At 57.1% G+C, this 12518-nt stretch overlaps 3 protein-coding genes across 3 annotated transcripts; all 3 read left to right on the forward strand.

Annotated features, from left to right (window-relative positions):
- Positions 1-3817, forward strand: MYCTH_2299177 (uncharacterized protein). Its single transcript, XM_003660596.1, has 2 exons — positions 1-3409; positions 3495-3817. The coding sequence occupies exons 1-2, from the start codon at positions 281-283 to the stop codon at positions 3654-3656; spliced, it is 3291 nt and encodes a 1096-aa protein (XP_003660644.1). The 5' UTR covers positions 1-280; the 3' UTR covers positions 3657-3817.
- A 3245-nt stretch (positions 3818-7062) lies between these two features.
- Positions 7063-10274, forward strand: MYCTH_2299178 (uncharacterized protein). The gene is made up of 2 exons (XM_003660597.1): positions 7063-8134; positions 8188-10274. Exons 1-2 carry the CDS (start codon positions 7220-7222, stop codon positions 10150-10152), a joined length of 2880 nt encoding a protein of 959 aa, XP_003660645.1. The 5' UTR covers positions 7063-7219; the 3' UTR covers positions 10153-10274.
- Positions 10275-10827: 553 nt separating this feature from the next.
- On the forward strand, positions 10828-12486 carry MYCTH_2050951 (uncharacterized protein; the record flags this gene model as incomplete). The annotated part of the gene is made up of 2 exons (XM_003660598.1): positions 10828-11547; positions 11653-12486. The coding sequence occupies 2 exons, from the start codon at positions 10828-10830 to the stop codon at positions 12484-12486; spliced, it is 1554 nt and encodes a 517-aa protein (XP_003660646.1).
- Positions 12487-12518: the final 32 nt, after the last annotated feature.

The raw sequence follows: 12518 nt of genomic DNA on the forward strand, positions 1-12518 counted from the left end.
TCGCATTATTCAGACATCGTCGCCATGTATCCCGACCTTTCCAGGCGTGCGCGGAGCTACCATTAATTTCCAGCCACCCCGACCCAAGGCTTACCTGCTTTGCGCAGTCTAATCTGTACACTATTTATTTGATATTTCATTGTCTTTTTCCGACTTGGCTGCATATAGATTCCCCTTTTCTGTCGCCGTGTTGAGCAGGCCGAGCCCAGATTGCTTGGGACGAGAGCCGTAACTTCCGACACCAAACAGTCCCCGAGGTCACCACATTCGCCCTTCCGCAATGCTGCCCCGGCAGCGAGCCCTCCGGTTACCGACGCCGACACGTCCCGTCTTCTCGACCCCGTCACGAAGGTTGAGCGCCTGCTCTATCCCGGCATCATTACGACAGAGACAGACCGTTGCGCCACAGCTGCAATGCTCCACGAGGAGTAGTTGGCCGTCGTCGCTCTCAAGGTTCTCGACGTACTCTGCGTTAGGCAAGCGGAAAGAGGGCTCGGGTTTTTTTGACGGAGCTACCGAGCCACTTTCCGAGGAGGAGAAGAAGGCGAATCTCGAGAAGGCCGAGGCTGAAGAGAAGGAAATAGCGAAGTCTAAGTCTACCAGCTCCGACGCGACATCGAACAACAGCGGCACGGGGGCGCCAGGGGCACCGGATGGGAGAGGTAGTGCTGCTGGCGGCGCCTCGTCCGGGGCGGGAGATGACTCGGGCTCCAGTGGTGGCAGACGGGGGCGGAAGGGTGACAAGGCGCTTGCAAAGCCTGTGGTACCAGAAATCTACCCCCAAGTCCTAGCAATTCCCATCGCAAAGAGGCCGTTGTTTCCCGGATTCTACAAGGCCATCACCATCAAGGATCCCAACGTCGCCGCCGCGATAACTGAGATGTTCAAGCGTGGGCAACCCTACGTTGGCGCCTTTCTGTTCAAGGACGAGAATGCCGACGACGACGTCATTCGCAACCCTGATGATGTTTACGACGTCGGTGTCTTCGCCCAGGTCACCAGCGCGTTTCCCATGAACGCACAGGGCGGCGAGGGCGGCGGTCTGACGGCGATCCTGTACCCCCATCGCAGGATTCGGCTGTCTTCGCTGATCCCGCCAGGAGGTGCAGGCCCCTCGAAGGCTACCCCTGTCGCAGAACCCATCCCGGAGGCTGTCCCTAGACCGGCAGACGAGGCGGATCAGAAGGGAGACGTGGTCGCGAGTTTCGAGGAGAGTGCCGTCGAGCAGCCGAAGCCCGAGACGTCAAAGAAGCTGTACGAGGTGACGTCCTTCTTGAAGAAGTATCCCGTCAGCATCGCCAATGTCGAGAACCTCACCGAGGAGCCACATGATCCCAAGAGTCAGGTGATTCGTGCCGTCACGAACGAGATTGTCAACGTATTCAAGGAGGTTGCCAGCATGAACAGCTTGTTCAGAGATCAGATCTCTACGTTTTCTATTAGCCAATCGGCCGGCAACGTCATGTCGGAGCCCGCGAAGCTCGCTGATTTTGCCGCCGCTGTCTCTGCTGGAGAACCGGCCGAGCTTCAAGAAGTCCTGGAGAGTCTAAACGTCGAAGACCGGATGCACAAGGCGCTCTTGGTGCTCAAGAAGGAACTCGCCAACGCTCAGCTCCAATCCAAGATCACCAAGGACGTTGAAAGCAAGATTACGAAGCGGCAGCGCGAGTACTGGTTGATGGAGCAGATGAAGGGCATCCGGCGGGAGCTCGGTATTGAATCGGATGGCAAGGATAAGCTGGTGGAGAAGTTCAAGGAAAAGGCGGACAAGCTGGCAATGCCTGAAGCGGTGCGAAAGGTGTTTGACGAAGAGCTTAACAAGCTGGCACACCTGGAGCCGGCCGCGTCCGAGTTCAACGTCACTCGGAACTACCTGGACTGGCTCACCCAGATTCCTTGGGGGCAGAGGAGCGCCGAGAACTTCGATATCAAAAACGCCATGAAGGTCTTGGACGAGGATCATTATGGTCTCAAGGATGTCAAAGACCGCATTCTGGAATTCATTGCGGTGGGCAAGCTGCGCGGAACGGTCGAGGGCAAGATCCTCTGCTTCGTTGGGCCCCCCGGTGTGGGCAAAACCAGCATTGGTAAATCGATCGCTCGCGCGCTGAACCGCGAGTACTACCGGTTCAGCGTTGGCGGTCTCACCGACGTTGCAGAGATCAAGGGCCACAGGAGGACATATGTTGGCGCCCTGCCCGGGCGGGTTATCCAGGCGCTGAAGAAGTGCAAGACCGAGAACCCACTGATCCTGATCGACGAGATCGACAAGATCGGGCGTGGTTATCAGGGTGACCCGTCCTCTGCGCTGCTGGAGCTTCTTGATCCCGAGCAGAACAGTTCGTTCCTTGACCACTACATGGATGTTCCCGTCGACCTTTCCCGGGTCCTCTTCGTCTGTACGGCAAACATGACCGATACGATTCCTCGACCGCTCCTCGACCGTATGGAGGTCATCAGACTCTCCGGCTATGTCTCGGATGAGAAGATGGCTATTGCAGAGCGGTATCTCGCGCCGCAGGCGCAGGAGCTCGCTGGCCTCAAGGACGTCGACGTGCAGCTCGACAAGAGCGCGATCGAGGAGCTCATTAAATCGTATTGCAGGGAGGCCGGTGTCAGGAACCTCAAGAAGCAGATCGAAAAGGTGTACAGGAAGTCGGCGCTGAAGATCGTCCAGGACCTGGGGGAGGAGGCGCTGCCCGAGGACAAAGCCCTCACTGACGAAGGCAAAGCGGCCCTCGAGGAGTCGGAGAAGGAGGGCAAGACCCAAGAGGCCGGCAAAGAAGCAAGTGAGAAGGAAACTGTCGAGCAACCCAGGAAGCCGCTCAGAGTCCCCGAGAGCGTGCATGTCACTATCGACAAGGATAATCTCAAGGACTACGTCGGCCCACCGATCTTCACCTCGGATAGGCTATACGATGTCACCCCCCCAGGCGTCACAATGGGCCTGGCGTGGACACAGCTGGGCGGCGCGGCCATGTACGTCGAGGCCATTCTCCAGGCCGCCCTGAAGCCGTCCAGCCGTCCATCGCTCGAGATCACGGGCAACCTCAAGACGGTCATGAAGGAATCGTCAACCATTGCCTACTCTTTCGCCAAGTCGCTCATGGCGCGGGAGTTCCCAAATAACCACTTCCTCGAGAGAGCCAAGATTCACGTCCACATCCCGGAGGGTGCGGTGCAGAAGGACGGCCCGTCGGCCGGCATCACCATGGCCACATCACTGCTGTCGCTGGCCCTTGACACTCCGGTCGACCCCACCGTCGCCATGACCGGCGAGCTGACCTTGACGGGCAAGGTTCTCCGCATCGGCGGACTGCGCGAAAAGACGGTGGCGGCGCGCCGCGCGGGCTGCAAGATGATTATTTTCCCGCAAGACAACATGTCTGACTGGCTCGAACTTCCCGAGGTATGCATCTCACATCGACTATCACTCCTCCCCCGCGTGTGCATGATTGGGTTGGTAACGGTGAACGCTAACACGCTCTCTACAGAATATCAAGGAAGGCATTGAAGGCCGTCCGGCGAGTTGGTACTCGGAGGTGTTTGACTTGATCTTCCCCAATCTTGACCGCGAGAAGGCAAACCGGTGCAAGGCCTGTGAGAACAAGAAGGAAGATGGGGAGAAGTCCGAAGATGAAGACAAGAGCGATTAGAGCGCCGCAGGTAGTAGGAGTATGGTTGGCAACAGACACATGCCATCATTGGGGGATAAGGCGAGACAATGTTTCCCTCCATCCTACGCCAGCCATTACGAACGCCTTGGGTCGGGATCCTTGCTGCTTCGCTGCTACCGCTGCTCGATTCTCTGCCCTACTGGCAGACCATAGGGCGGGGCCGAGAAGTACGTGCTCAGCCACAGTGCCGCGAAAGGAGGAATGTAGAATTAGAATAAGAGCCCATTATTTGGCGTTAAACCACGGGAAGGAAAGGACAAGAAGAGGTTGGTGTGGGCATATTGATGACGGGAAGGGTGATCAATGGGCATGGGCCATAGAACGGTGGTTGGAGCCGTGCACGCGCACACTTCTAGCCAAAATACAAATCCTCACTCCGCCATGAGTAACGTAAGCTTCGCTGTGTTGCACTCCTTGGGTGTACAGCATACAATGCCACGATGTTCTTCTAGTTGTTGGCTCTTCTCAAATGAAGTGCTGACCCGGCTTACTCCTGATTTTTCAAGTTTCAGTTGTGACACGACAATATCAATTGAGCATGGCCATGGCTCAAGAGCCGTGATCGTGTGGGCGGTCCTTTGGCCAGTCGGGCGTGTCTTCCGGATCGCAATGAATTCTCGTCATTGCTGACACTGACTGACTGGCAAGCCGTCTCACTCGCGGCTGCAGGCGTTTGTGATACTACGTTTCAGTGCTCTCGCCCTCGGCCTCTTCCCCCCTTGTCAGGCACCGTGAGGGAGCGGCAAGATAGAGACCGGGGAACAAGAGGAGGTCCTGTAGTTGCCTGCCTGCCTGATGGATTGGAGTTCGTTCAAGTGCGGACCGTACAGGTGCGCACAAGAATCCACAGGAACGGAAGCCGTTCCGAGACAGCTTTGTGTGATCAGCTTCCTGTGTTTAATTCCCACCACGCGAACAACGAGCTGCGGTGCTCTCCGCGCATGCGGATAAGGTCCGGTCGGGTGCAAAAAGATAAGCAAATTCCCTCTAGAGCGATCGACCACATCAAGGCGGGATATCCAACCTCGCGTTCGGCTGCCAATACTTTGCTCAGTTATTGATCTGCCACGCGCCTAAGATTTTGTTCTCACATCAGGCGGCACCTGTGGAAGAGATCTCTGGTATGGATTGGCCAAAAGCGGGCTCACTGCATGCAGCCTTGTTTTCCTGGTAGGCTTCGTGCAGCCCTAATGCCGTCGGTGATTAGTAGGGATTGGTTCTGCGGCTGCTGTGGTTGCGCTTGGGCAGCAATGCTCTAGTTGCTCCCGGGCCGGCGTGGGGCTGCCCTGAAAGGCAGAATCGACAGTCCAGCTCCCGCAGCAGGGCCTCCATGCAGCGTAATGGTACTGTAGTTGTGAGTGATGAGGCCTTTCTGGAGGGGTTGCGCCCTCTGCCCTCTCGCAGCTGTGGCAGTGGGATGGAGCGTGCTGGATGGAACCCGTTTTGGCGAGGCACTCTTAGACCCCGTAGCAAAAAGCCTGGGAAAGAGAAATTATTCAATAGCTGGCGACTCGAGTCGAGTGATGCGGCCAGCTCTGTCGAGATCGGGCTGCCGTTGGGCGTGTACAGTACATATGTATGTACATACTGGTTCGTTTGTTCATTGGCGCAGAATCAAGATCAGGCGGGAATAGACAGGGAACCCATCACTTCGGTTCGGAAATGGTGATGCGGCTCAACTTCCCAACTCTCGCCGATGACCATGCGGGCCGGGACTGGCTGCACGCGTGCGCAGGAGAGCCGAACGCAGAGAAGAAAAGATGGTGGCGGTGCCTTGGCAAGTGCCTTTCAGAAGAAATTGGGGCGCAGCCTGGCTGGTCCCCTAGAAATGGGAGGGGGTGGGGGGGGAAAACCATTCATGATCCCCTGAGCGACTGATGGCTATGCTTTGTGGACAATGTTCTGTGTTGATTTGGGACAGTGAGCCGGATAAGCTAGATAGTGTACGAAGTAGAGCACCAGAGGCTAGTATCACAGTATGGAGGCATCATGAGAGCAATGATGACCTAGCAGCAGCAGTGAGCGGATCAGTCTTGCCCGAAACTGCACATGGTTCCACGTGCGCACAGATGATGGACCCTGGCTGACCCCCACACCGTTTACGCAGGGCAGTGGCCAAGTTCACACCGAAGTCGCATAGTAGTGTAGGTGGACTGCTGTCTGCCGATATGGAGGTACCTATTAGGTACCTCATATACCCGTGCCGAACATACATAGCAGATGACTACCTATCAAGTCGCTGCTCCGTGTGCTCCGTTACGCTGTCGAAAGACATGGCGCAAGTCATCACGCAGTATAAGCCCAGGAACCCGTCTTAAGGTTGTCGAAACAGCCTGATTCTGGCCAGAGGGTTGGTGTGATACACTATGGTAACGGAACCCCTCTGCCCATCGATTCTGTTACACGTGTTGCACCTCCCCACCAGCACCCCTGTCTCCCGCGACTGCCCCACAATCCAATGGCCTCTGACCCCATCTGCCCATCTCTTTGCAGAATGGGCGTTGATGTCTGGCTATCCCTTTGTGCCCATTCTCCTCCTGCCTTGTGTGTGCAGCATGCAGGAGGAAACTACAGACGGTGGTCAAGACCGCTGCGGGGAGCTCAACCTGGGGCTATTGAAACAGCGCTGCAGTTGGCGGAGCAAACCCTCAATATGGGCCGAGTCGTACGTAGTCTGACTCTCTTCATCCGCTTCCAAACCTGGAATTTCTTCCCGCGTTCGCTGTTTCCAACCTTTCGAAATTCCCACCTGACTTTGCTTCCATCCCGTCGTCCGACCCGTCTACTCCTTCTCGGTTTGCTTGCTTGTGTTCGGACCGTCATTACTGCAATTTTTCATTACTTTCTTTCGTATATATACATATTTTATCGCCGATTTCCGTTTAGACTACTCGTCTATCGAAGGAGGAGCTCGCATATGGCCTCACGGTGCTGGTCGACATCCCACAGCCTGCCATTCTCCCATGTCTTCTTGGGGCTCGGGGGTCCAGGGCTTTAGAACTCATAGTCGCATTCTTGGTTTAGCCCGACTTCGCGACTCGACCGAATGAACGCAGCTGAAGGCGACTTATATCCAGTCTTAACTCTCCGCGCTCACCCCACCAGCTCGCCATCAACCTCCCACCCTTCTCAAAGCCTCACCTCGACGCGCCCGAAGCTATTGACAACCCCTGCGACTCCCCAGATACAGTACATAGCATGGTTATGTATGTGGCTGCCTCCAGTTGATGGACCTCCAGCGACAACCCTATTAGATTGCAGCCCCCTCCGCTATCCAACAAGTGTGGTCCCCGGGTCTTGTGGCCTGGCTTGATGAAGTAATCGGATAGTCGGGAAGTCGAAGAAGGGAAAAAAGAAAGGAAGAGAAAAGGACTGGGAGGGATCGCCAACGCGATTACGGACTCCGTTGCCAGCCAACAACAATCGGCGGCCCAAGTCTCCGGCAACTGAGTTGATCCCGCTTCGGGCCTTTTAGCTGCCGTTCCAGCTCATTCTTGAATCGGGCCCAGAACTCGGGAGAGTCTCTCCCCCGACCGAGCCACATGGCTCAACCTCTCACAGCCCCTGCTGTTGAACCCTTTGCTCCTTTGACGCACAGTGGCGTTCAGATGCCGCAGAGTTTCTGGCGAGGGTGGCTTCACGACTGGGACAAGTATAGTGGAGCCGATGGAGTGCTGGGACCGGGTCACAACGGCCACGGCCTTGAGCAGCCGGGTGACCCCGAAACTGGCCCCGTTCGGCGTGTCCCCCGGAAAGTTGTCCCCGGCCTGCCGCGGACTCAAACCTTCAAGAGGCAGCGCTCCGAGGTGCGGAGCCGGCTGGAACCAGTCCACCCTACCCACGCCGAACGAAGAGCGGTCTCCGTGGACAGGCGAGTGAATGGTTTCAGCTGCCCTCTTGACCACTCCGACCCGCGGGCCAGCGCTCCCGATTTCCTACACCCCCGCCCCAGCAACCCGCCTTCTCCGTCGCCCCCCACGAGCCCACCAGATCGCTTCCTCGGCTACCCCGGAGATCTGGACAGCTTTGACCCGGAGGGGGATCCGGCTGACGGCGAACTTGTTCACGACCCAGACACGTTTTCCAGGGTGGACGTCCAGTCGATGACCACCTCACAGTATGACGCCTTGATTGAGCGCGAGCTAGAACGCAAATGGATCCTCAATCTGTCTATGCACTTCCGGGACAAGTCCAAGCGGGAGAAGTTCTTCGTTACCTTCCGCCAACACGAGCACCTCTGGCGACGCGTCACGGTCTCGGTCGACTACCGCAACGCCCCGGAGAACTCCCTCGAGGCAGATCTCGCCCGCACTCAGTATCAACGGGACAAGAGCGCCAAGATCTACGAGGCGATTCGGGAAAGCCTGCACGAGATTGACTTCTACGATACCGTCACCAATCTCAAGCTGGAGACGAGGGATGGGAGACTACATGTTCATGTCGTCGAGGACGTCAATGTACGTTGTTTCGCATCCCCTTGTGGCAACTACTCTTGCTCACCCAGACCTAGGAGATCATCAGTTACCCCCCAGTCCGCACGGTCCAACATCTGAACTGCAGACGAGTCAGGGAGCGGGAGCTTCATTTCGATTCCCACTTGTCCGGATTCGTCTACAGAGTCCGAGTCCACGGCAGGCTGCTCATCAAGAAGGAGATTCCTGGCCCAGACACGGTCGACGAGTTCCTCTACGAGATCAACGCGCTCAACCAGCTATACCATGCGAAGAACGTGATCAGGTTCTACGGTATCGTCGTCGACGACGGGGAGCAACACGTCACCGGCCTCTTGATCAGCTATGCCCCGCGCGGCGCCCTCATCGATGTCATCTACGACAACGACCACGCCCTGCCCTGGACCAGGCGAGAAAAATGGGCACGCCAGATTGTCGGTGGCCTGTCCGAGATTCACGAGGCCGGCTTTGTTCAGGGTGACTTTACCCTATCCAACATCGTTATCGATGAGAACGACGATGCCAAGATCATCGACATCAACCGACGCGGTTGCCCCATCGGGTGGGAGCCGCCGGAAGCCACGCCGCTGATCGAGAGCGAGCAGCGAATCTCCATGTACATAGGCGTCAAGTCCGATCTTTACCAGCTCGGTATGGTTCTCTGGGCCCTGGCGACACAGGAGGATGAGCCCGATGCTTTTGGCCGCCCTCTGATCATCGGATCAGACGTCGAGGTACCAGCGTGGTACAGACGGGTCGTCGATATCTGTCTCAGCGCTGATCCCAGGGACCGTGTCCAGGCTGCACAGCTGTTGTCATGGTTCCCAGAGCCAGAAGAAGGCAATCAGCGTGGGCCCCCTAACGGGGCTTCCAGGTCCTTGAACGGCGACGATGTCTACCGCTACGACTACGTGTCTCCCAGGGGGCTCCCGCGGATCAAGACCGTTCACCCACCGAGCGACTGGACTCACAAGGGATGGGCCAACCACCACCCGGCTGACGACGGGTTCTCCTACCCCAGCAGAGGGAGATCGCCGGCTTCACCTATGCCGAGCAACCAGGGGGACTACTACGATCCCGCGCGATACGGGTATCCGACGTATGCTTGGTCGGACGGCCATAATCATGTAGTACCGGTTGTGCCTTCTGTTAGCGACGTGCGAGCGAACGAGTCGAAGGGAAAGTCGACCTGGGGGAGGTGCCGGGACAGTGAGCCAAATTTGGAGACATACGCCGCCGGTCGTCACAGAGTCAGCGGAAGCGCCACGGAAACAAATAGGGATGATGAGTCACTTGGGACTCGAGGCCGATCGCTGTTAGTGAAAGAACGGTATGAGGGGAAAACAGGACCCGCAGATCATGACGAGCGCAGTCTAGTCTCGACCTCGGCATGGGAACCGCCGAGGAACCGGCGTCCGGGAAAGGGTACGGATGATATGGGAAATGGTGACAAAATCCAGAGCAAGGGGAACACGGGACCCGAATCGCAGGCCGACAGCGGCAAGGACGTTGCAGAGAGGGCCAGCACCCCACGGGAGCAAAGAGGAGGATGGCGCGCCGAGAGTTCGGAACGATCCCGGTCTTCTTCCTCTCGGGCCAGAAACGGCAGGTCGACTATCGAACTAGAATCGCGCCGGGGCGGCCAGCGAGGGACTGCTCCTTTAACCGTCGCCAAACAAACGGCACGCAGCCGTTCTAGCAGCACGTACAGCGGTAACCACCGGGAGGAACCCGGGGCTGACCGCGAAGGTCGCATGTACAGGGGTGCGCGGGCACACGAGTCTGACACAAGTTCCCGCCCAGCATCGCCAGCCCTGCTGCGGCCTACGCGCTCTGGCTACGACCGAGCAGACGACGACCTGAAAGGAATCGGCTCAGCACACGGCCCAGCCTTGCGTGGCCCTTATGGATTTGATCACGGCAGCGAGACACGGCGCCATGAGATCATCATTGACGAGGACTTGACTTCAGAGTTGGATAAAGGATTGAGGGAGACGTCTCCAAAGGGCGACCGTCGGCGGTGAAAAAAATCTCGCAGTGCGCTTTGATTTCTTTCGCGAGCTTGATATAGGAGTTTTTTTCTCGGAGTGTTGTTTGTCCCTTGTTTCTTATATATTTTCATATTCCGTTCTGGTACTTACACCATATCATGCGATATTACAACTGATCCTTTTTCCCCATTTTATTCCGGGTTTTATATTATCGAATGACAGGCGCAAGCGAAAAGAGCTGATGACTGGGTTGGGTTGGATTGGGACTTGGGGTTTGGGTTCGGGACGCGGAGAGGGTAGGACAGGCACGAACGGCGGGCGGCATTTTGAACGGACGTGAAGATTCTTTTTTTTGTTTTCTGTTCTTTTCTCTTGTGCCACCTGCAAGTTACTACTACGCCTCCCAAGCAAAAATTGTCCCGGCAAATATGAGGTCGAAGTTTGGCCGCGTTGTTGGTTCAGGATGATGGCCCCTCAAGTTCACCTGGATGACGGTAATTAATACTTATTTAAAGCTACTTTGATTCTGTTTGCTTGGAGCTGCCATGCATCTTTGGATACAAGTTTACCTGACCTCCGCCGTGCACTTAATTATCCTTTGTTTCTGTTCTGATTTTATTATTCTATTATATTCTGCTTTCGACATTTTCAACTTCATACATTCTCTTGAGCTGAAAGTGCTGCCCTAGAGTTCGCTCAACATCGACAATGAACGAAAGGCGGAGGACTGCTACTAAGAACCCTGGGCTGTCGGCTCCCAATGGCACCGTTCCGCGAGGTCCCAGCCATGCTGCTGGTGGTGGTGGTAGGGGCGGTGCTCCCGCTGGTGGTAACAAGGGAAGTGTGATCACCTCGGGTGCTGGTAGGGGCGGTGGTGGTGTTGCCCCTGGTGGTGGTGGTGGCGTCTCAGGCCAGCCGCCGCGCAACAATAACGCGACCAGCACCGGAGATTCGAAGCGTTCAGGATCTTCTGTCAGTGGCACAACTCTGGCAACCGTTCTGGCGCAGAGGAACAAAGGGAACAACAACCCGCCCGCCACCAAGAGACCCGATTACGCAAGGGAGCGCCGCATCGCCGAGCTCTTGGTTCAACGTGCCTCCGTCGTCACCGAGACTGTCCTGGCTATGCTGAACCTGGGGTACACGCAGGGCCCCGGCCCCACGTCCTCCTCCGCTGCGGGCCCCATCAGCCAGTACAAGCCTCCGACCGGTGGCGGCAAAGGCGACGGCGACGGCGCCGTCAAGGTGAAGACCGACATGTCGCCGGTGACCATCGCCGACTACGCCGCGCAGGCGCTGCTCATGTGGGGCCTGAGGAAGGCTTTTCCGAATGACTTGCTGCTCGGCGAGGAGGACGCGGAAGAACTGATGAGGAACAGAGAAATGCTCACGAAGGTCTGTGACGTGATCAACAAGGCGCGGAGGAAAGTGGAAGAGGAGTGGAAGAGGGAGAAGGAGGAATGGGCAAGGAAGGGGAACAGGGCGGAGGATTTCCAACAAGCCGATAAAGACCTGCCCTGGCCAACAACGGAGGACGAGGTGCTGGGTGCTCTCGAGTCCGGGGTCCCAAAGGTGTTTGGGATCAAGGACGGCAAGAAGAAAGAGAGAGATGTGGAGCTCGAGAATGGCAAAAGGTACTGGATCATGGACCCCGTCGACGGCACGTCAGCCTTCATGAACAACGGCCAGTACGCCATCCTGCTGGCCCTAGTGAAGGACGGCGAGGGGGTTCTCGGGGTGTGCGCGTGTCCCAACACGGGCTACGATGAGGCGGTCAAGGGGGAGAGAGTCCGAGAATACATGGTGGTCCCGGGCAGGAAGAAGGAACCGGGGCTCATGCTGGCCGCCGTGAAGGGCCATGGGACGACCATGAGGAAGCTGGGACACACGGACCTGCTTGGCGGCATTCGACTCGACTGGTCCAACCATCCGCCTCTCTCCCTTACGAAGGACTCGAAGGGGCATCCTGACTTGTCTAGCCTGACCTTTATCGACTCGGAGAAAAGCCCCAAGTCTCGGTCTGACGTGGTTAAAGCCCTCGCAGGAAGAAACTACAGGAACGGGGTGCAGGGGTACTCATCGCACTGGCGCTACGCGGTCGGAGCCATACTGGGCCCCGGAGTTGTCCAGGTCCGATGTCCCATCAACGATAAGCGCGACTGGAAAATCTGGGATCATGTCGGCACTATCGTGATTTACGAGGAGTCCGGGGCAGGCACGGTGACCGATATGTACGGTAAGCCTCTGGACTATTCGCACAGCCCGGCTATGACGAAGAACTGGGGCGTCATCGCAGCACATCGTTCGATTCACCAGCATGTCCGCAGAGCTGCGTGGCACGAGTTGAACTTGATCAACCAGGCGTAAACAGCCAAAATTATACAGGACGGGTTCCGCGA

This window comes from Thermothelomyces thermophilus, chromosome 1 (assembly GCF_000226095.1).
Source record: "Thermothelomyces thermophilus ATCC 42464 chromosome 1, complete sequence".
Lineage (NCBI taxonomy): Eukaryota > Fungi > Ascomycota > Sordariomycetes > Sordariales > Chaetomiaceae > Thermothelomyces > Thermothelomyces thermophilus.

Bases quoted from the DNA above. Each gene is read 5' to 3' on its own strand.
- MYCTH_2299177 (XM_003660596.1), top strand. From the start codon at position 281: ATGCTGCCCCGGCAGCGAGCCCTCCGGTTACCGACGCCGACACGTCCC. The intron at 3,410-3,494 runs GTATGCATCTCA...CGCTCTCTACAG, and splicing joins ACTGGCTCGAACTTCCCGAG to AATATCAAGGAAGGCATTGA.
- MYCTH_2299178 (XM_003660597.1), top strand. From the start codon at position 7,220: ATGGCTCAACCTCTCACAGCCCCTGCTGTTGAACCCTTTGCTCCTTTG. The intron at 8,135-8,187 runs GTACGTTGTTTC...ACCCAGACCTAG, and splicing joins ATGTCGTCGAGGACGTCAAT to GAGATCATCAGTTACCCCCC.